The 22,616-nt window shown below is 38.8% G+C and overlaps 1 protein-coding gene and 1 long non-coding RNA gene across 11 annotated transcripts in view; one reads left to right on the top strand and one right to left on the bottom strand.

The window, feature by feature from the left end:
* Positions 1-22,616, top strand: part of LOC114545733 (uncharacterized) — a 233,926-nt gene that overhangs the window by 169,993 nt on the left and 41,317 nt on the right. The window contains exons 1-2 of one of the 2 annotated variants that reach the window (XR_003690928.1): positions 11,139-11,247; positions 14,391-14,562. This is a non-coding gene — a long non-coding RNA (uncharacterized LOC114545733). Of the gene's footprint in view, positions 1-11,138; positions 11,248-14,390; positions 14,563-22,616 lie in introns of those variants that run through there. The other variant, XR_003690929.1, reaches the window with a different exon arrangement.
* Positions 895-22,616, bottom strand: part of LOC114545729 (receptor-type tyrosine-protein phosphatase delta) — a 132,859-nt gene continuing 111,137 nt past the window's right edge. For all 9 annotated transcript variants that reach the window (XM_028564196.1, XM_028564200.1, XM_028564201.1 and 6 more), the window contains 11 exons: positions 20,607-20,730; positions 17,535-17,710; positions 14,656-14,775; positions 14,385-14,539; positions 7,835-8,120; positions 6,700-6,878; positions 6,300-6,426; positions 5,903-6,028; positions 4,804-4,958; positions 4,461-4,596; positions 895-3,835 (listed from right to left, as the gene is read on the bottom strand). In XM_028564196.1, the coding sequence (XP_028419997.1) occupies positions 3,767-3,835; positions 4,461-4,596; positions 4,804-4,958; positions 5,903-6,028; positions 6,300-6,426; positions 6,700-6,878; positions 7,835-8,120; positions 14,385-14,539; positions 14,656-14,775; positions 17,535-17,710; positions 20,607-20,730 (1,653 nt within the window). In that variant the 3' untranslated portion in view covers positions 895-3,766. The remainder of the gene's footprint in view (positions 3,836-4,460; positions 4,597-4,803; positions 4,959-5,902; positions 6,029-6,299; positions 6,427-6,699; positions 6,879-7,834; positions 8,121-14,384; positions 14,540-14,655; positions 14,776-17,534; positions 17,711-20,606; positions 20,731-22,616) is intronic.

The following is a 22,616-nucleotide window of genomic DNA, read 5'->3' as shown; positions in this document are numbered from 1 at the left end:
GTACATATTTATTTATCAATATGTATTGCTTTATAATGGTTGTATAGCTTTGGCTTAACTTAAGATGGATCTTCTACCAGTATGTATCAACCAATGTATGTCTAGTCATAATGTAAAATTGTCAATTAACAGTGAAACTGATTTTGGATTGGCCCTTTGGCCTAACTTGAGGTTGCCGGTTATACTGGTGTCATTTTGATGTTATCAACTTCACAAATACGTACATAATAGATGAGAAGCAGGAACAAACGGCAAAAGAAACAAGTAGTCAGTTGTGCAGTGGCATTGAATGTAATGCAATGTGGTTATAATTCCAATTTACAACACTACACCACTTTGTCGGTATGGTGAACAAAATCTGTGGTAAAAACAAGGCAGCTTTAAAAACATTGCACTTCATCTGTCAAAGGTTCCCCTGATGATTCAATGTGGCTGTCATCAGTGACAGAAAAACCAGAGCAATGGAAATCTATTTAAATGTGGTGAGGCTCAATTTCCCCTTACACGAAAGAACTGTGTATAATATATTGGACCCAGACCAGTAGGGGGTAAAATAGCTCCATCAGTCTTTTCAAGTCAAAGTGAGGTGGAGGGAAACAAGCGAAACGGCGATGCATAACACTGACATTTTTTAATAGAATTAATTTATAACAAATGGAACTTGTGTCAGCAAAGAACTGATTTCCATACAGATTTCTTTCGCCACCAATGTAACCTAAGTAAGAAAATAAAAAGCACTCCTTTCATTCAGAAAAAGAAACAGTTTACGCTTACAACTAATCGGAGGTAATTGTATGATGTTTTTAACAAGCCATTTCTTTTTATTTATTTTTTTTACAATTTCATTATTTAATTTTCAATCTATGCATCCAGACGAGAGATAGATAGAGAGAGCAGAGAACACAACGTTTATTTCTGTTAATGACACTCCAAGCTTGAATGGCAAAGCCACAAGAACAGATGGTTGGGGGACAGATTTTTTTGAAGTCATCTGCTGGAGTAACCATGGCATCAGAATGGATGCTCTTTTTCGCCACAAACTTTTTTTTTTTGTCTTTTTCAAGAGTTGATACCTTTTTTGTGTTATTTACATACACACAAAGTGAACGTTTAAGGAGATTTTTTTTTTTTTTTTAGATGGGTTCAAGTAATATATTATTGGGTTTAGAATCAATAGGGCAGTGCATAGTACAAAGATAGAGAAAGTGCAAATCTTCCTAACAGGCCAGCTTCGGCCATTCTGCAATGTTTCACCCTGCATATGAAAAATCAATAAAAAAAAAGGGAAAAACTGAGATGAGAAAATAAACATCTGAGACACGAACGTAATGTAACGTTAGCCACCATTAAGTTAAATGATAGCACTTTTATATCTCAAAATGAAGACAAAAGTAATCAGTTAAGCAGTTGACAAAAATAAAACACAGCTGCTTGAGTTAACAAGGGAAAGAAAGCACCTGGAATGCACATCCACAAAGCCATCAAAGAGGGTACGGAGAAGTTCAAGATGCTGCTCAACACAAAGACTGAAACATAACCAAACTAAACTCCAGTATTTAACTGTAATGTCATACATAAAAAAGGAACAGAACACACTGTCAGGATAGCAGAACTGAAATGTTGTTGCAGATTGTTTCTCTGTATCTCTTCTCTGTAGGGACACATATAAAGTCTGGAATTCAGAGGCATGGAAAAGAAACGGTGACTGCGGTGACGACCTGTGCATTCTTTTTGACCAAATCCATTTTTAGTTTGAATTGAATTACCATTATGTTGGGCCTTCATCCTGTTTAGTTTTGAGTATTCTGCAATCTCATCCCGGTCTCCATGTCGGAACATTTTAAATATATGTTTCGTAACTATTGTGTATTCTGTAGAGGTCAGTGATATATTAACTTTTTTTTTTTTTTTTTTTATTCACTCAGCCACAATAAGGCCACTGAAAATGAAAAATATGAGCTTTGAAATGTTCTTATTTGCATATATAATCTCATCATGTGACATAGAATACTTATGGTAAATAAACTATACAGTTACATCTATACTAAATGCCTAGATTACTCAGGATACATTAATATGTTAAATGAAACATTATAAAAACAGGCATAAATATAAGGCACTCTAAATGCAAAATTAAAAAAAGTCAACCACAAGAAAGTGACGTCTTTGTACCTTGCCCTATTGTGTGGAGCGGTGATTGCGGCTGTGTGACCCCTCTGCTTCTAATTACACACTGTATGAGCTTGAAAAAAAATGCACCAGTGACACTTTGACTGGCACCCGACATTCCCACACCTCACTTGCGGGGGGAACAACAATGTCATGAGTGAATGACATATCCATATAAAACCCTATCTAAAAATACACATATTTATTGCACAAGAAAAGATGCACTGAATCAGAATACAATTTTGTCCTACTGATGTGCATTCCAGTGAAAAATCTTATTTCATTTCCCCCATAGCACACAACTCTCAATCTGGAAGCTTTCATAGACCATCCATATTTCAAATACTTTTTTACTCATAAATTATGTACTTAATCAATATATTTAGAATGTTATATGTATGCTTTAATATATATTTCACATATATTTGACAGTCTGTACCATATATCTATATTCATATATTTTATCCAATTCATCAGGTTATCTCTTATCATCCTTCTAACATGGAAGAACTAAGATAATCGGTAGCAGCAACTTCATACTTTGCTCATCCCTGTTGATTCCACAAAGCCCCAGTTTATCTCATGGGAGTAATTAAGTTACCATGTATGTGATCATGGACGAAAACCATAACAAAAATCCAGCCCAAAAATAACTCTTGAACAAACTTTCCTTTTGGTAGTGTGAATTCTGTTCTGTGCACCAAGTGCAACAAAATGAGGGACGAAAATGGAAACAAAACCAAAATGAAGAAAAAAAAAAAAAAAGATACTCTCTGCAAAATAGCACATATGTCAGAACAGTTCTACAGCTTTAAAAAAAAAAAATAACATTTACGTAAATACGTTTTATCACTTCTTTTTCCAAGCAATAAATTTGTGTAAAAAAAGGAAATTCACACAGTTCAAAAAAAGCACATCAGCTGTATAATAAAGTACTAAAAAACTAAATCAATAATTTTTTATTTATTTCATAGATCATTTGAACTCTACCGTCTCCCAAAATTTAGATGAACATTGTGACAGGAAAAAGATTATTTATTCATTATTACTTTAAGTCTGTCCTGCTGTTGTGGACCAAGCATTGTCTTCTTTTTCGATGGGTTGTCTGTGTGTTCTTGATTGTGAAACAGATTTTATTTTCTTTACAATGTGCATCAAGTCCCCCCCGCCGCCCCTGCAATTCTGTGTGCCTCCAATGCCTCTCGTAAAGGTTCATAATCACTGATGCATTTCTGATGATGTCATTATTGTTCATTTACTTTTTTGTTGTGTTGGTTTCATTCAGTTTAATGAGCCCCAAAATGAATCCTTGAAGCAAAAGAAAAGGTAATTCCGTATGATGCTTCAACAGTCAGGATTCCCTCACTTTGTATCAAGGCGAGGTTTTATTGGGGTTGGGAAATACTTGGTCCTCCGGGAATCATCTTTTTAATTTTTTGACAAGACATGTCACACATCCAACACTTAATGAGTTGTTAGCAAGGAGTTAAGGAGTACTTTCTCAAGCAGGAATTTATGGCTCAGAAGAGAGGCTCACTGTTGTTGTTTTTTTTTTTCCAAAGGGCTCTCTGCTTTTTTTCTTCCAATACTGGGTCTTTTACGTTGCATAGTGATCAAAGCTTCCCAGGTACTCCAAGCCAGCTCTGTAGCAGAACTGGTATTGATCCTGGAAACAAAGAAGAGAAGACTTAAGCCCACACTCCCTCTCTCTTAGGGATCTAGCCTAGATACTAGTCACATTACATTTGTTAGCTGCCTTTTCTATTGAACCAAAACATTTTTTTTTTTTTTTTTTTTTTTTGTATTCCAAAAGTAAGATAACTTTGCAGCGAAGAGCAGAGAAGCTCACCAGTAACTGGTTCAGTTACTGGATTAATGATGGTCTTTAAAGCAACACTAGAGAACTTTTCCCGCTTCGGCCCCCCTACAGGTTGGTAACGGTATTGTTCATTATATTGTCCAGTTAATTCGAACTACAGATCCGCTACCCGATCTGGCAAACTTGCATAATGTAATGTAATGGACAATTCTGCTTCCAACCTGTAGGGGGACAGAAGCGGGAAAAATTCTCTAGTGTTGCCTTAACAGAGGCCTGCTTTAGTTAATCTGTTTGGCTCAAGAGCACGCTTGGAATCTCACCAGCCCTTTTCATTATGAAATTATCAAATTTTTAACACAGTCATTGATTCAAAGTGTTTTCGAAAGTTTCACAACACCTTAAGTTTCCTCAGTAAAGTTTGTGAGTTATGTCTTCTTTGCAAATATAGTGAAGAAAAAAACAAACCCCTCACCTCTGTCTGCACCATAGCTGGTCTCTGTGTCCGTAACATTTTCACTGTCTGAAAGATGTCTACTACGCCCTCATATCTCATTCGTTCCAAGACTATGCTGAGTGTGATGAAAACTCCAGTTCTACCAACACCCGCGCTGTGCGAGAGAGGGCAAAAACGTCAGCAGTGAGGTCAGAGAAACCAGAAAAATATAGAAAAAGACATATCAAACAATGTACCAGTATACTAAATCAATATTCGTGTAGAGCTATTATTTGCAACTCAAAATATATTTGCATTCAGTTTAAATCTCTACAAAGTGCAAGTGATATGATTTGGTGAGTTATACTGGTTGATCACTTACCTACAGTGGACCGAAATAGGCCCATCTTGGCCAAACTGCTCTTTTGTTTTATGTACTTGGCCAATGAAATCGATGAAGCCCTCTCCTGATTTTGGCACTCCTTGTTCAGGCCAGTCTGTGAACTGAAACTGCCTTACTGTCCGTGACTGTCCGTCCTGGGAACAAAGGGTGGGAAAAGAGAGAGAATGTACAGAGCCTGCTCTTCTAGATGGATCAGTCAGAAATATGGAAAAATGTGCACACAAAAAAAACTGAAGTGAAACTAGACAGTTCATTCCATGAGCAGCATTCTTGAAAAAATCAAGCTCAGGCGCCAAGTTTAAAGCATCAGAGAAAATTTTTTGTTGTCAAAGATGCCTGTCGTTTTACCTGAATGTATTAAACATGAACAGTGAAGATGCCAATTCCTTTGATGTGCTAACCTCAACGGGGTGCTTGGAGAATCGACTGACGGTGTGCATTACTTAAGTGATATTGTATCCCCTTGATAAGGAGAGAAATCCCATTGACGAGACAGTGTAACATGCACTACAAACGAGGGAGACTGCGCCATTTATCTGTGTAAGCCTTTGATGGAATTAAAAACTCTGGCAGCTTACTGCTGCCGGCACATTTGTTTTTACACTTTGACATGTGTCATAATTCCCACAAATATTTATTTTTGCTTATGTTACACTTAAGGCCATAGTTTGGTATAAACAAATACTTGATACAATGCCAAAATGTTGAGCTAATAACTACTGCAATATTAAATCCGGTGATCAATTTCATTCAAATCTTCTTTCTCAGTAAATAAAATCATGTGATTAAGAAATTTAAAATAGTAGTAGTATGCTCAATAACTGAATTACTTTTTTTCTAAATTCTATACAGCAATGACCCAAAGTTAAAGTGCAGTTAGAACTTAAGCGTTGAAACGTTATTTTATTTTGGTGATACATTCAGTGTCCCCCATGACCCACCGTTAGGTCATGACCCAGACTTAGAAAAACAATACACTCAAGCAAGCTGTAAACAATAGCACTGGAGTTAGAGCTCCGTTCCAACAATGCCAAATTTTGATCTTTAAACTTTGTTCTATGAAATAATGCTTGCTTACCCTGGCATCAGTCACTTTGAACTCTCTCAGGATATACTGGGGCATGTTATACTCGGCCATTGGGTCCACCACAAAGTACTGGTATCTGGCCGACCTCTCTGCTGGCCAGTACTGGTGGCATTTTTCCTGTAGGGAGTGAAAAATAGAATACCACAATGAGCCACAACATTCTCTTCATACACTAGCTTCATTGTTTTCATTCCCAGAATTGTTTTTATTCAATTTATACTGTATCTTGTGCTTGAAGATTTTATTCCCATGGCTGAAGCTACATACTGTATGGTATTTCATATAAGCTGTTTTGTAACATGCGTGTGTTCTGTAGCCAGATAACGCCTGCATAATAATTGAATGTGCCAAAAAAAAAAAATGGGAAGAAAAATAAGCTTATGCATACCCTGCCCATTTCTCTAAGCTTGGTGAGCATAACAACGATAGTAGAGTTGTGCTCCCAGAGCATTCTCCAGAAGTCTTCTGTGGTCTCTGCCAGTGGTCCCTGTGTGGCAATATAGGCTTTCTGTTGCCTGTGGAAATGCATTACATCACATGATGGAAAAGGTGTGAGACAGTCAGCATAAAAATACATTAGAGCTTTCACTGTGAATACTTGGAAGATGTTGAAAGAGCCATATTTGTGATGACTGACCAAAACATGGCAATGACTCTTGACATTTGCTGACTCTTATATTTCAAAAATGCAGTTGCTTCTTTTAAAATGCCGAGCCATTTTCAAATCCAATGAATTTCTATACTGGCTATCTGATCGGCAATGGGTGTCAGAGTATATGAGCACTTACCTGTACCCATCAATGAAACTGGCATTGATGTAGTCCGAGCCCTCAACTCCTCGAATGGGCTGAAGACACACTCGTGTGGACTCGTATGGCATTATGTTTACAAGGCGGTTCTTGAACTTGTTGCAGGGGAGATTGGCACTGATGAATCGTGATGTATGGGCTTTAGTGTTAGCTAAACGCTGCATTGAGACAGAGAAAAAGATATCTATGACCACTGACTTTCTGTGTTTCCCTGGTGACTGACTGTTTGACATTGAAGGTGAATTGGATGTAAAAAACATGTAAGAACAATCAGATTCCTTCAGATTCTTTCTTACTCGCTTGAGAGTAGGGAGTAATCCAAAATAATCAGCTGCACGTAGTGGGTGATAAAATCTACATTGCACACAGTGTACTATGGTTATATACTAGTTTCACATAACCATAAAGTACGGAAATGGCATCGGAGTGATTACTATCACGGCTTGCCTTTGCAGGGAAAAATAGCATGTTATGATGAAAAGACAGGGGAATGGAAACCCTGGCGAGCCTGGAGTGGACAGAAGCGATGTAATTTAACCAGTTTATCATCTCTTCGTGGAATCAGCATCCCATCACAGCAAGAAAGCAGTCGTGTGACGAGCAAGGCAATACAATGCATACAGCAATACCACAGACTGCAAAGGGCTGCATAAGGATTGTTAAACCTCTCATTGTAAGAGTATATTGCTCAAGTCACTCCTGCAGCTGTTCTGTAGTGGGGAAAACCTGTGTTTGGCTTTTTCATGTAAACTAAGACCCCTGTTAGCCAAGGAGGGAGAGATATGGGAAGGGGAAACCAGAAAGGGAGAATGTATCCTATGTTGGGTTACACAAGTAAGTCAATTAACCGGAATAGAGAGGAAACCACATGCCCCATGCTCTCTAGCGGGCCTACTGGGAACTGGAAAAGAGTTTGGGAGTTTTACTGAGAATGGCCAATCAATGACCCAGTGGCCTGCATATGACTTGGAACACGGATGCCAATGGGATGCCTGTAACCTTTTGCTGTATATGGCAAGTAAAACCTAAGGTCAGTAAAGAGAAAAACGCTGCTCATTCAGTTATCCCTGACCCAAACAATTTCCCCAATGCTTTTGCTTCAAACTGTTTGTACCTTGAACTCAAGCTCCATGCCGGTGACATTCTCTCCACCCTCTATCTGCGTCAGTTTCTGGATGTAGGCGTATAGGTTTCTGGCGGGCACTTCGGTGGTGCCGCAGTTGATGGCCTCTTGGAGTGCGTCATGTATGAAGACATACTGGTCCTCTGTCTGCACCATGTAGTTGCGCTGGGCACGCATTAGCGTTACGTGCCCGTAGATGTCCACAGTCTTCTCGTGCTTGATACGTTCCATCATGGCATCAATCACGATGAAGCAACCTGTGCGTCCCACCCCAGCACTGTGGGCAAAAACAAGATACATAAATAAGGAAGAATGTTATTGGAAGGTATTCTCAGTTGAAGCTGTACAAAATCATATGGGAAAGCCCCTAATCTGACATGTTTGAACTTCTTTATCAAATCTTCTACAAATGAGGGGCAGGCCAGTGGAAGGAGAGGTGTCTTTCCTAAACATGTACAAGGGCTTGAAGAACTCCCTTTCTCCCAGCGATGAGGCCAAAAGGTAAACTCTCTGTGCCAAGTTTGCCACTGTAGGACGGACCATTTGGTATGGAGTGTAATTAAAACTGAAGTGGCACTGTGTCGAGAAGAGGGCTTGGCAATCACAGCCTTCAGCGGGCTCACTGCTGGCTTTGCAATCTAGTCTCTCCCCTCTGGACCCCACCTGTGCTCTCCAATCCATCAGGACTAATCACTTATGCAACGGCAACATTTAACCTTTATCTCATGGTACCGAAAAGTGCCACTACAACAAATGCACACAGAAATGTGGATACACATCCACGATTTTGTGTGTATGATTTTCTGAGGGCTTCGTTAATGTGCCGGGCAACTTCGGAGAAGTGCAGCTGACTTCAATTAATGCCATTAGATTAGCACAGTGCACCCACATAACGTAAGAGCTTTAGCAAAGGCACTGAAAGGCAGGTCTCTTCATTTAGATTCACATCGGCACATTGTTAGATTAGTGTGTAAAAATGCACAAGTGAAAAAAGCACTCTAACAAAGAGGGAACATGTTTTACGGTTTCTCTTTGACCTCTTCTTGCAGACCAACTTGAGACACGCTGTACAAATGTAGCCCCCTTCTGCAGACTGCTGACAATTTAAAAAATGCTCTCCCGTGCACATTACATGTTTTAATAACCCATGCCTCAGCATTGGAGTTGTTTTCGGATGACAATTTATTTACCAAGGGGTGACAGCGTGACGTTAAATCTTATTCGTTAACTCTCCTCCCACCTCCTGCAAAGCACAACGTTGACATGACGGTACCTTGCACTTGGCACTCCAAAGTAAATAGGTTATTCAATCCATTAAGCTGACATGCCTACGAGGTGTGAGCCATGCTCTCGTGCCTCCTCCTTCTGATGGAGCATTTGTTTTTCATTTTCTCTGAGGAAGGGGGAAAGGGTTGAAAGGGAAAACTCAAGAGGGAGTAAAGTTAGTCCCCAGGGGCCAAGTCTGGTTAATGTGCCATGCTGCACTGGAACTGTGCTGCGAATGGAATAAAGGCACGCATGGGAGTCATTGGCTCTAACAAATGATCTGATGATCACTTTCAAAATGGCTGATATTGGCTGAATAAGACTGAACTTTGTTTTTCTCTCAAATTTCTTTACAGCTCTAGGGCTATTACAATGTGTGCGTGTGAGTCAAAGAAAGAATCAGGCTGCAAAGAAATGTGAAAGTGTCTCAGGGATAGTTGAGGAATGAATCCCTTCCAGGTCCTCAGCCCTTAGGTGAGGGATGCTGAAACTAGAAGAGATTTCTCCCTTTACCCCAGCTGTTACCAATCTAAAAAACATTTTACAGTGCCGACCTGAATGTGGGAGAGTGATGACCTGCGAGAGAGTCAGTGACACAGTGTCAGCATTGAGCTAGAGAGACGAAGACAGAGGAAGATGAGGAATGTGGGAGCGAAGTAAGGAGACGGAAGGTGGAGTTGTGTTATGTAGGGAGGGCATTTTTTTCCTTAATGTAAGACCAGGAAATGCTAGGTACATGTGCACTATTCCTTTATCGACGAGTGACGGTGTATGTGTGTGTGTGGTTGGGCGAGGTGTTGCAGTTGTTGTTCGGTACAGTACATTTGGCAGTTGGAGGGGAGCTGGCGGACAGGCTGCACTAATGACCTGACACTGCCTTTTCAGCCAGTCAAGACCAGCTGCTTTGGACGTCGACACACATTAAGTGTCAGACTAATATGCTTTCCAGGAGTTTAGGGAATAGGGGAAGGGAGAAAGAGTGCAGTTTATGCTGCAGCTGCAATGAGTTCCGAGAAGATAAAGCATGAGCAGCAGTGAAAGTAATTACATATGTATTGTTACCAAATCTCTTGCCGTCAGCTAACCCGTCACCATTTCCCTATGCTGACTAATGAACCCGCACACATTAACTCAAACTCGCCAGGATCACCTCATTGCTGTAAATGGAGTCAATTATAATTTTGGACCTCGCATACTTTTCAAAATGTGGAAAGTAAATAAAAAAAGTCACTTATTTTCAACTTGGAGATTCAAACAGGCTTTGCCCACTAACTGCTGATTCTTGTCCATTGTTACAGTCCAACAACAGTAGGACGATTCCCCCTGCATGCAACTATGCCACGATGACATAAAGGTGGAGTTCTGCAGCAGCGCTTTGGAGTTTCCCCTCTCCTTCACTGTATTAGAATCACTACTGTTTGACCCTCTGAGAGAGCGGGGCAACTCTGTATGGCTTGATGGCAATGAGGAGGCCACGTTTGATTTTTTTTTTTTTCTTTTTCCAACATGGATATTTTGTATGCCCCATGGTACTAAACCTACCGGTGAGGCTAGTCTTTTGTCACTTAGACTGCGTGTGTCATTCGTAACTGACATACCGTATTGGTCCGAATGTAAGACGTTTTTTTCCCTGGAAATACGTCTGAAAAAGTGGGGTCGTCTTATATTTGGGGTCTAGACCTTCAGCTGGTTTTAGAACGTAAGATACATTGCCTGTTTCAACAGCCAATAGAGAAGTCAGCTGGTAAAGTCAGCTATAAACTATAGAAATAAAATGATCCATAATCCATTTTATTTTGATGTTTCAAACAGCCAGAGTTGTATAGTAACGAAGTAGAACTACTTCACTACTCTACTTAAGTACTAAAAGGCTGTATCTGTACTCTACTGGAGTATTCTTTTTTTCTCTTACTTCCATATTTACTTACTTACATATTTCTGATGAATGAAATACTTTTACTCCGATACATTTTTTGTGTGCTGCATCGTTACTCGTTACTATTGTGAATTCCTCACGCTACGGAGACTGTGTAGGTTACAGTGTGTGTATGTAAGTTACGTACGCTCGTAATTTACGAAATAAATCCCCGAGATGGCGTCTTTTCATTACGGTCGCCCGTTCAGAAGTCAGAGACAATGTAAGTTTGTACTCTTTCTATTTAGCTATTGTTGCAGCAGATTAATCTATTCGATATATGTGAAGCTGCTAGTTTATCTGGATGTTGCTAGCTTGCTAACTTTCCACTACATCACACACGCTACTAGCTAGTGTGTGATACGTTTATTGGGGGCTTTAATCGTTACTGTGCTGGAGAGGATGTTCATTTTACTTGCACAGTGTGATAATTGTACATTTCATTTCAGTATTTGTATTTTTAATATAATGTATTTAATATTTGTTAATTCCTTTGGCTACAGCCTTAGGCTAAACATTTGACATAAAACAATATGATATTCAAACTTTTGACTGCTTTCTTTAATAACCAAATAACACAATACTTCTACTTTTTACTTTCAGTACTTGAGTAGTACATTTTAAAATAAACTACTTGCAATACTTAAGTACAAAAAATGTTGAATACTTTAGTACTTCTACTTAAGTGTTGTGCTTAAAGAGCACTTTTACTTCTACTCAAGTCACTTTTTTGATAGAGCAGTTGTACTTTTACTCAAGTATCGGTCTCTAGTACTTTATAGACGTCTGCAAACAGCTGGACGAAATGGCAGAGTTTTAGACAGAGCCTCAACTACCACCCGAAAGCATGGTAACGTTATATGGTCAAGCAAGCTACAGAGAGACTGAAGAGAGGGAGCACCCAGCGGCGTTAGAACAAAGCAGCGAATCAGCAAAATAAAACGTGTTTTCGCCGATTCATCACTAGAAGTGTAACTGTAGCAAGCATCTCAATATCACTAACGTTATCCACATTCATATTTAGACGCAACAAATGATATATCCATCTACAAAAAAGCCTAAAAGTCGTAAGTTAGAACTGAAGTACAACAAAGTGTTGTCATGGAGATGATACACCTTCTACAAATGCAAACAGCCAGAGAAAATCTTACCGTGGTCCTCAAAGCGGCCAATTCCAAGAGATCGATAGGAGTGTGTGTGATTACGTGACTGAAAAATGGAATGATGGGATGCCAATTACCAGAGCAGTCATTCAGCTGAAGGCCTTGGAAATATTTACCATTAATTTAATTGTGACACTTTCATCTAAAAAGATATTGAAAATATTATTTTGTTCAAAAGATGTTAACAACAACAGCCTACCTTGTTTTAGTCAATGTGTTTTTATTACAATTATTTTCAAATAAAATAATTATTTTCTTTATATAAACAAGATTTGGTCTTCAAAAAGTATTTTTCCAAAAATTAGTCTTGAAAAGGTGTGGGGGGAACCAATACGGTACTTAAAGTGTGGCAGTTAGGTAGACTACATCCTGCATTATGTGCTGGCTACCACAGTGATACAGAATAAAGAAAGAAACAGGAGGATTACATGGCTGGTTGGAAGTTCAATGTTTGTGTGGGTTGCTTATCAAAGGTTTCCCTTCCGAGTCACTGGGAGAGGCCAGTGCTCTCCATGACATTTAATCATGACCTTTTGATCTCCTGTGTCACCTCACAATGCCGGGTTAGCCCTTCAGCTAGAACAGCAAAACAGTCCCTGACCTATGGGTTAGTGAAAACAGCAGGAAACATGCTATAATTGACCTAAGGGGCAGATTTAGACATATAGGACATACTCTGATTTCACCTTGTGAGAAGTTTTCGAGAAGTCCAGTGGTCAGACATTAATGCGTTATGTTTTCGGTTTGGTTTGTCCATTTGTTTGTTGCTCTGTCAGCAGGATTAAGGAAAAACTTCTGGCTCGATTTTAATGAAACTTGGAGTGTAGCAGGGGCCAAGGTAGAACACACTTAGTTTTCACTTTTGTTAACATTGCGAGATAGGGGCGTTTGTGCTCCATTTATGTGGTGTCGGAATAATCCGAAAAACAAGTTCCCGACTAGGACCATTCACATATATTTGCACAAGGCCCCTCAGCTTGTACGAACATGGTAAGCTGCAATTTGTGCACCAACTAAATAATCAACTGCTTAAGAGACTGTACCATGCTGTTAATTATAGGCAACAAAAGCCTTTTTTTCTTTCAGCTTTTATTTAGGCCTTTTTTGCATGTGCATAAACATCTTCAGCTTCTACAGTACAAAATATCTTTTTCTACAGAATATCTCTGCTTAACCACAAAACACTCTGAATTTTGTTTTGCAAGTATGTAGAGCTAAAAGATGGCTCTATTTAAAATTGTGGTCAAACATGAAGTGAGGAAGTGCCTCTGAGAGGATTTGGAGCTTGGAAATGATTGTATCTGATAGGGAGCCAGAGGAATTAAAAACTCCCATCTGCAGAGTGACATTAATTCCTGCATTCTGCTTCATTGTAAAAAGTGAGGATTTTCAATTTGAAGCGATTCGGCAACTAGCTCTAATTAACTTCAGCATGTGGTAATTCTAATTCTTCAGTAATCCCTCTTCCCTTTTTGTCACTTTCTGACACAAGTTTGTATCTATTACATTCACTATGGCTGTTCCTTCATTTGTACTGTCTTTTTTTTTTTTTTTTTTTTTCAACTTTAGTCACTTGCTTTTTCTGTGCAGAGCCTCTGATGACTTCCTGAGTTGAAAGGAGCCAGAAGTCTGTGTTATATCCCAGTGCCTCCCTGTTGGGAGTTTGGCCACTCATGTAGCTCAGGGAAGTGAAGTTAGCGTGAAAGTGAAAGTTATTTGTTTCAGATGCAATAACCCAAGGGATAAGCCAAGGAATTGTGGGCTGCTGATGTGCGACATGTTATTGGTGTAGCAAGGAACTCTACAGGTCTGTGTGTGTTTGTGTGTCAGTGAGTGGGAGGAGATGTTTGAGTTTGCTGAGGGCAGTGATGCTAGTACTCTTTTTACTGCGATGTTGAAAACACCTTCAGATTTAAAGTGCCTTCTGTAAAGCTAGTAGGTTGATTTGTTTGGGCTTACAGTGGGCCATAGTTTACTCCCTTTTTAAATATGCTACTTTTAGCCAACATTTTGTCCTCTGGTTCATGGATGATTTCTTTTAAAAAATAATACACAAATGACTCCGATATAAAGCTCTAAATAATCATGAATCTGTTGTATTTTGTCATATGAATTCATATATTCATCACAGCAAATGGAGAGAACAAAATGAATTTCATGCTTTGGGATGTTTTTGTGAAACCATGTGGTTTCTTACCTGCAGTGTACCACCATGGGCCCTGCATCTGGAGGATTGCAAGCTTTCACCCGTCTCAGAAAGGCCAGGAAGGGAGTGGGGTGCTCGGGTACCCCGTGGTCTGGCCAGGCCGTGAACTGGAACTGCCTCACCTCTCTCTTCTCACTGGAGCCATTCTGAATTATGGATTTGGTGAAAGGTTAGTGACTAACACAGCTCACATCAAGTACTTAACAGATGTTGTGGGGTCTAAGTAGCTGCTATAGGACAACAAAATCCAAATGCTGCTTACTTTAAAAAGTGCAAATGTTCTGACACAGTATGTGGCCAGCTCTACTGTGTCTAGCAGTGTCACTTGGATGAGGCCGTAAGTCTCTGTCCCTCTCGTAGGCCAGTATTGGTCACATTTAACCTGCAGTGGAGAGAATACATCACATTAGACAATCTCTGGCTAGGAATATATGAACACTGTCTGCCCTAAAGTTAGAAAAGATTAGTCTTGATGCAGTAGTGTCATTTTTTCTAAACCTTAGTACCACTCTTCTTTTTCATATCGGTCGATATCGATAATTATTGATATTTTTTATGACCTATTTGAAATAAGGACCAGGAGAAAAATATATATTAAATTTAAACATTTTTATTTTAAACTTAACCTTCCTCTGATTATAATCCCCTCAGTTATAAAGCAGGAATGTCAACACAACCATGGAAAACACTCAAATAATTAAAATGTAAACATATAGGTCTAAAATCACAATGAACACTTAACAATTATCTCTTAACATTAAGGTGCAAACTTAAAGAATAAGTAAGAAATGCTTCATAAAGTGTAATAAAATAGTGCAAAATGTTAAATATAAGAAACCTGAGAAACTATTTTCTGCAGGTTTAGTGCTAGGTTGGTAACCTGGCTTCTGAACAGACATGTCTGCCTCCGTTATTTCTTTGTAGCGTTTAGTAAGGCGCTGATGCAGAGTACCTCTCCATGGCGGTCTGCTGCTTGTGCCGTGTAGCAGATGCAGATGTTGTTGGACGTTGCTGGCGAATACGGCTGTGCTTCAAAGTGTGAGCGCGGCTAAGGTGGTAAAACTAGTTTGTGGTAGTACCAGTGTTGGTGGGGACGACGGTCTGACGACATTGGTCTGTCTACGGTCAGACTTATAAAATCCCCAAAAACTGCCATACTGACTTTTGTTTTATCAACAATTTACTCACTTTCCACTTATCACTCCACGCCGGTTCTGTTATTGAAGAACACGAGACAGTGATGTGGCGCAACCAAACTTGATACTGTTACATGATTGGCTGTTAGAGTGTCACTCCCTACGTTGCTAGGTTACCAGAGAGCGAGTGCCTTTGTTCATGCAACCAAACTTGCTTCACAATCTCTTCTGATGAAGAAAAACAAGTTATCGAACATTTTATCGACCGCATTTTCTATTGATATTGATTACGTGTCTATCGCGAGACATATCGTTATCGTTTTATCGCCCAGCCCTAGTCCAAATCCCCCTCATTCCTGCTGACTAGGTTTGATTTCATAATCAATGAAATGGCCAGAGATATTTGTATAGAGCCGACGGACCTATTAACTGTCCTGACATACTCTATAATTACAAAGGTAACCACAGTCTCCAATCATATCACTGGCTCGGCTTTATTGCCATTCAAGTGTACAGCCTTGTTTCCCAGTTAACGGCCAATAAAAAAAAAACTGTTCCATTATAGCATTACTGATTAGCTGACAAAAGAAAGCACTACTGGTGTTGGGGAGGAAATAACTAGGTTCCAGTTCACTTGTTTTTCTTCATGTTGTCTATTAGAACTGATGGGGCTTTAGCCGTATGTTCACCACAATTGAAATGTCATCATACAACAAAGCCTGTTTCCTGCTGCTCTGTTAAAATGTATGACATTTTTGACATGGACAGCAGTTGTACCACTGGAATATTCAAATATCTTAAGTGTACTATCCACTTATTAATTACCTAACCAGCTGACGATTCATAGTGGCGTTTATTTGCAAATACTCAAGCTTTAGATATGAAAAACATACAAAGAGAGCTTGAGTGCTTCCCAGCGAATGATAGGACTGAATAATATGAAAGACAGGAGCTGTTGGCAACAACAAAAGCACATCATGCACCAAACGTTAAACAACATAATGGTATGGAAGGATCAGAGCGGGAATTTCTCGCAGGAAGCGTTTACGGCAGAGCCAAGGAGCACTCTGATATCACAAAGCATCTATAGAGCCAAACAGACACCTGACAGCATGAATTGGATTGAAGAATTAAGCATTTCAGAGTGCCTACAATATTAAAAATCAACCAAAGGAGCCTGTTTGCTTTGCAGATTGTACAGATACTGAGTGAAAACTGCTGTGTGGATTGAATCGGCACCCCTGTTAACACGATGCCATGCTCTTAGAAAAGGCATACAAGTGTGAAGGTCAGTAGCTTATGGAGTCTGTGCAAGCTTTCATGTGCTCAGTCAAACACTGTGAAGATGTTCAAGTAAAAGGGAAAGGGTGCCTTTTGACCATGTCAGTCTTAGAGGAGTCGTGAATGCATCCAACTTGGCAATGTAGCTTGTCAGTGTTTGAGTCTTTTTTTTTTTTTATCACTGATTGTAATCCAGTGCCTTTAGCTGTCCTACGTTAATGAAGGGAGCCATGCCACTAATCACTCAGGGCTAAACAACAACAACAGAAAGTGTTGTTGTAAAGAAAGGATTGAAGATGTGAGTGGATACTAGATGGAAGTTGGCATCTCCTGGAGAATAAATATATAAGGCATCTAGGGAAGGCCAGAGTACAACATACTGCACAAATTAAATAGGAGGATAAGGACATCAAACTATCGTGTCACTAATGGGGGTTGAACAGAGGAGGAAGAATCTTTACTGCAAATTTTCAATGTCAAATGAAGAATGGAACAAAAACGCATTTTTGAAAGTTTTAGTTCATGTGGCTCAGACTGTTAAGTCATTTTTGGTGTTTTTGTGAGTTAGGGATTAACATTCCAAAGCTTAAAATGAAACAAATTTTCCCCACACTTTTGGGTTTGACCTGGACATTTAATTTGAATATTACTTAGAGAGAGAGAGAGAGAGAGAGAGCGCCCCACATATATTGCGGTATTTGTATTTGCGGTATTATTTCCTTACCCTGGACCTCTCCTCCAGCTTGGTCATCATGACGATGACTGCACTCCTCTGCTCCCAGATCATCCTCCAGAATTCACCAAATGTCTCTGGCAGAGATCCTTGGGTTGCAATGTACGCATTCTGTTTCCTGTAGCCATCGATGTAGTTAGCATTGATATAGTCACTTCCAGGGATACCTAAAAAAAAAAAAAAAAAAAAAAAAAAAAAAAGAACATTTTGATAGTGGGAGTTAGAATCAAAAAGAAACATCTCAAATACAATTGTTCACTATGTTGTCCTAACACAATGTAGAAAAAGACCACTGTCACAAAATAGCAGCATTTGTTGCTTCCTAAGTTGGTCTAAGTCTTGATTTGCTCTGAAGTTATTAGTGGTAACGTCAGATTCTCCCCACAAAAGTCAACATCTTCTAAATGTATTATATGAAAAAATAGCATAGAAAAGTACCCTCTGTATGTATTCAATGGAAAAATTTTATAAAACAGTACCTTCTGTGTGTATTAAATGGAACAATAGCATAAAACAGTAACATTTGGAACCAGTGTTAGTCTATGGGTTTTTGTATTTGCTATCATCAACACTTTTTTAAATCCACAGCTTGTGTGTTCCTCTTCCATATCTGCAACTGACTTACAGATAAAGCTCAGTCTGTAAAAGTCTATCACCTCACACGGAGAAAAACAAACCAACAAAAAAACTAGCAAAACAGTTTCCCCCTCCCCTCCTCACTCCTCCTTCCCTTTGCTTATATTAAATGAAAGGCACAGCAGCCTTTTCGAATCCAGACGGAAGAGACAGAGCTGACAGCTAGTCAATGCTTCAGGACTGGCAGTTTAGGGGCTTCGTGCACACATGGTCGACCAAGATAAGTCTCATCTGCATGGACGCCACGTATTGGAGAATCCCCTCACTCCAACTGCTCCCCCTCCCCCCTCTCCCCCAGATTCCCTTTTACTCCCAGGTAACTTATTTGACAGAAAAAAAAGAAGGAAAAAAATAGAATATAAACACATTCAAAGAACAACCCACATAATTTTGTTCAACTGTCCCCCGCCCTCTCTTTTGCTGTTGAAGTTGTCCACACAGCCAGGCGGCTGAACATTTCCGTGATGGACAAGGGATAAATGCAATTAAGCCCATTGTGTTTTCAAATTGAAAAGCAAAAAGAGACATTACTGTGGTTTAATGAGAAGGAGGCTGTTGGTTAATGCACATTTGCAAATGGATTTTGCCTTTGTGCTTTCTGTCACTCAGGATTTGTATAAATTCTACCATTTTCTCTGTCAATATGCTTATTGAGAAATAAACATTGCGTTGTTCAGTACACCACATAGAACAGCAAAGGAATCTAATACAGATGATTTTAGTGTACAACATTGTAATGGTGATTCTTAATAGTAGTAATAGTAACATTAAGGTTATGTGCATTTGCGAGCGGATGACTACTCACACTTTCTCAGATTACTGAATTGTCTTATCGCACAACAGATTTCTAAAGTTGTCCCATTAGATTTTGATTACATTTTCTAAATAAATGACCTATTTGTAGAATAACAGGCTTGTGACAGTATACCACACTAAATATACAATAGATCAATGGAAAAAAAGATTGAGCTCTAGCATAAGTTTAATGCTCCAAAAAGAAAACATGAAATTGATGGAATTTGGAGGGAACGTGGCATTTGCAAGGATCATGCTAACAAAAATTGAAACATACTAATAGAAATAGAAACTGTACAATTTTGGCAAATGAAGGGTTGGCAATGTTTTAGGGATTAACTTTAGAAACCAGTTTCGGTGATGTCACGACAATTAAAGTCCACAAATGTACTCAAGCATCATGCTCATCCATCCCCACATCGGTAAATTCTTATAGTTGCGGTCTTCAAATTCTGATGTCAAATCCCAAATCCTTTTTTATTCAAAGAACTCAATCAAAGTAAACAATAGACGCATCGCTTGCCAAAAGGCTTTAAGCTTTAGAAGGAAAAGAGGAAGTCCCTCATGTCCCCCTGGCTGAGAACTACTCACTTGCTACAGCACAAAGGCTCCAATGTGGTTGAGCAGATGTGTTTATACGCCTGGCTAATGGAGTTCTATCAACACTCAAACTGTGTGTTCTTTCTGAGAGACTGCAGAAAGGCTCTTTGAGCTTTTATCTATCTGTTTTTGTCACAATAGCCATTTGCTTTGTTTATTTTCCTTCGCCCACCATCAGAACAGCTCAGTGGAAATGGTTAAATAATAGCTGTGTGTGTATGTGCAATTGTGTTTAATCCAATAAACTGGTGAAGAAGCCAGCACTTAACTAGCAATTTCAAAATTGCCTTTCATTCCTTAGAAGCTGGACTGTACAGAGCAACACTTTTTTAATGTGCCAAAGCCATAATGGACTGGTTCAAGTCAGGGTTGTGATGGGCTCAGGGGAAATGTGCAACCACATCTTGAATAAGTCCTGTCCATTAAATGTTACTAGAGACGCCTTGTCGATTGTGTCACCCTGACCAATGTCTTAGCACTTTAACTTGTGTGTTGCTGTGAGTTTTGTCAGTTTAAACCCGGTGGCAAACACATATTTATTCACACATGTCCCTTTTTTTTTCTTTTAACAAACACATACCCACAAACAAGTAATGTGTATTGCAAATTATAATATGCTATGCTGTCAAATTATCTTACAGTGTACTCACTGTTCTGGTTTCAATGTATGAAGTACTCAAGAAACAGCCCATTGCTTCATACAATATGTAAGTCTGAGGCATTATAGAATAATCACCTGACATAAAGTCAGAGAAAAAGATCCTGGTAAAACTTGCATCTCTTACTATAGGTTATTGTTCAATCTGACTTGAATGCTTGCCTCAGCATTTTAAGAGAAAATTGCCAGTTTCTAAAGCTGTCTTTCTTTGCAAGCACCTGAGGCATTAAAGGGAATAAGTAGTCTGACGTGCTTGTGTGGGAAATATAATTTAAAACTACAGTGTGCTTGCGCTCCTGAGGTCTAAAAGACGGTTGTACTGGCTGTAGAATCGATGCAGCAGTTGGGAGAGAAGGTGTTGGTGGGCAGCATACCATCAATAGCGGAGAGCAAGACTCTGGAGTGGTCATATGCAATCACGTTGGCATATCTGTTCTTTGGTTTGTTGACCTCCAGGTTAGAGTGCTCCCATGTGAACTGCTGACCAGGGTCAATGGACTGTAAAGTACAAAAACATTTGTTATTACAATGAATAATTATATAATATATATTATGAACATTTAATAGTAGTTTGTGTAAGAAATATGCCTTTCACCACAGAGCAATTGAAAATGAAAATGCTGTGTTATAATGTTTACATCATTTTAAGAGTGCACTTCAAACTTGAAAGGCCTTGTTGTCCTTTACCAGGCTCTTGTTTGCCAAGGCTGTTTGTAAAAGGCTTTGATGATTTCAGTCTTGTCTCTCCAATGTGGCCTTTTTGTCTCCCAGTCTAATTTTGCATGTCCCTACACTGATGACATATTAGGCTGAAAATATTTATTCTGTGTTAATGTCATGCATAACATTGATTTTCAGTGCTGCTGTTAGACTTCCTCATGTGTGCAAAACAGTGATGCATAAAGGTTGTAATATATGAATGAATGTTGCTTCATCTGTAGCTCGGTAGTTCGGCATGGAAGAGTTTGTCTTGCATGAATACTGTTTTCCATTAAGGTCAGATACTGTTTAAGCCTGGCTATTTTAAATTGACTATTAACAATTGAGTGAAGAGGACTAATATACACAGCATTTCCAAGGTAAAAAATTAGCATGAACTTGCAAGCATCCCTAGCTTTGTCAGTGATACATACTGATCAAGCTATAATAGTGGGTGTCTCTTTCTTCTTTTTTTTCCAACTTTTTTTATTTACATTTTTGTGGATGTCCTCTTTCTACACACAAAACATGTCTCTTTTATTTATATATATATATATATAGATAGATAGATAGATAGATAGATAGATAGATAGATATGTATCTTAAATAAATTGTAACTGTGATAAAAAAGTACTTGAGGTTATTGAGTCCAAAGGAAATTATTGTTCTCTGACTGAAAGCAGGTTTTAGTTGATGAATAGTCTAACCTAGACTTTTATTCTTCTCAGTTAATTTAAGTAGTATCTACTCTGGCCTCTCGTATCTTGTTGAAAATAGGGTGTCAGCACACACTGAAATCTTTTTTGTCTGCATAGCTTAAATTAAAATTGGAAGAGAGCATTTTTGGGGTGGAACTTTGACTTAAAAAGTGGATAGTTCACTTTAAAAAACTATGTGAACAACGTGTTGTCTTTGTCATGAAATAGCCGCTACATATAAATGATTAGATTTACAAAAGATACATTCTGCATCGGTCACAAAGGAAAAGCTTGTGTTCCATCAGCTTTTCTCATTTGATTAGAAGGATTTTTTACGGCATATACTAGAATACTACACTTGAGACTAGTTCAACAGAATTTGCTATCCAAGCCCTCTTTCAACTTTGTAAAGTAGAGGTTGATAATGCTCCCTCATCACCGATAAATGAGATATAAAATATAATATCACAAAGGGAAAATACAAAGACATGAAAATGGCATTCCATTTCACATTACAGGGAAAATATTGTGCCTGTGTTTTTAATGACTACAGACTGCTTTTATGAGTTAATCTCTACTGACCATAGAAACCCAGTGCAACTGTAAGACACATTACTACACTGACCTTGCTTATAATCTAGACAGATCTGAATATATTCATACTTTTATGACTTTTTACGGTGATTTACATGTATGGGAGAAATACATAAATAAAGATGAGCTTAATTATTTTTAATGATGGTAAAACTTTATAATACTAGTTTGACGCATAAGCAAATACATTAAGAGGTATTGGACAGCATATGAGCTCAACATGAATACAATAATACATTTCAGTACCGAGGTCTTTATCTGCAGAAATCACTTAAAGCAGCAATATGCAAGGGATATACCACTGGCTAAGCCCGATATTTTATCAAAATATGTTGAAACAGTGGGCTGAAACATGGCTCATAATAATAATCTTTATTTCATTGTCCTAGCTAA

Source organism: Perca flavescens, chromosome 19 (assembly GCF_004354835.1).
Source record: "Perca flavescens isolate YP-PL-M2 chromosome 19, PFLA_1.0, whole genome shotgun sequence".
NCBI classification, from domain to species: Eukaryota; Metazoa; Chordata; class Actinopteri; order Perciformes; family Percidae; genus Perca; species Perca flavescens.
Note: the sequence above shows the minus strand (reverse complement) of the source record. Positions and strands in the feature narration are given on the sequence as shown.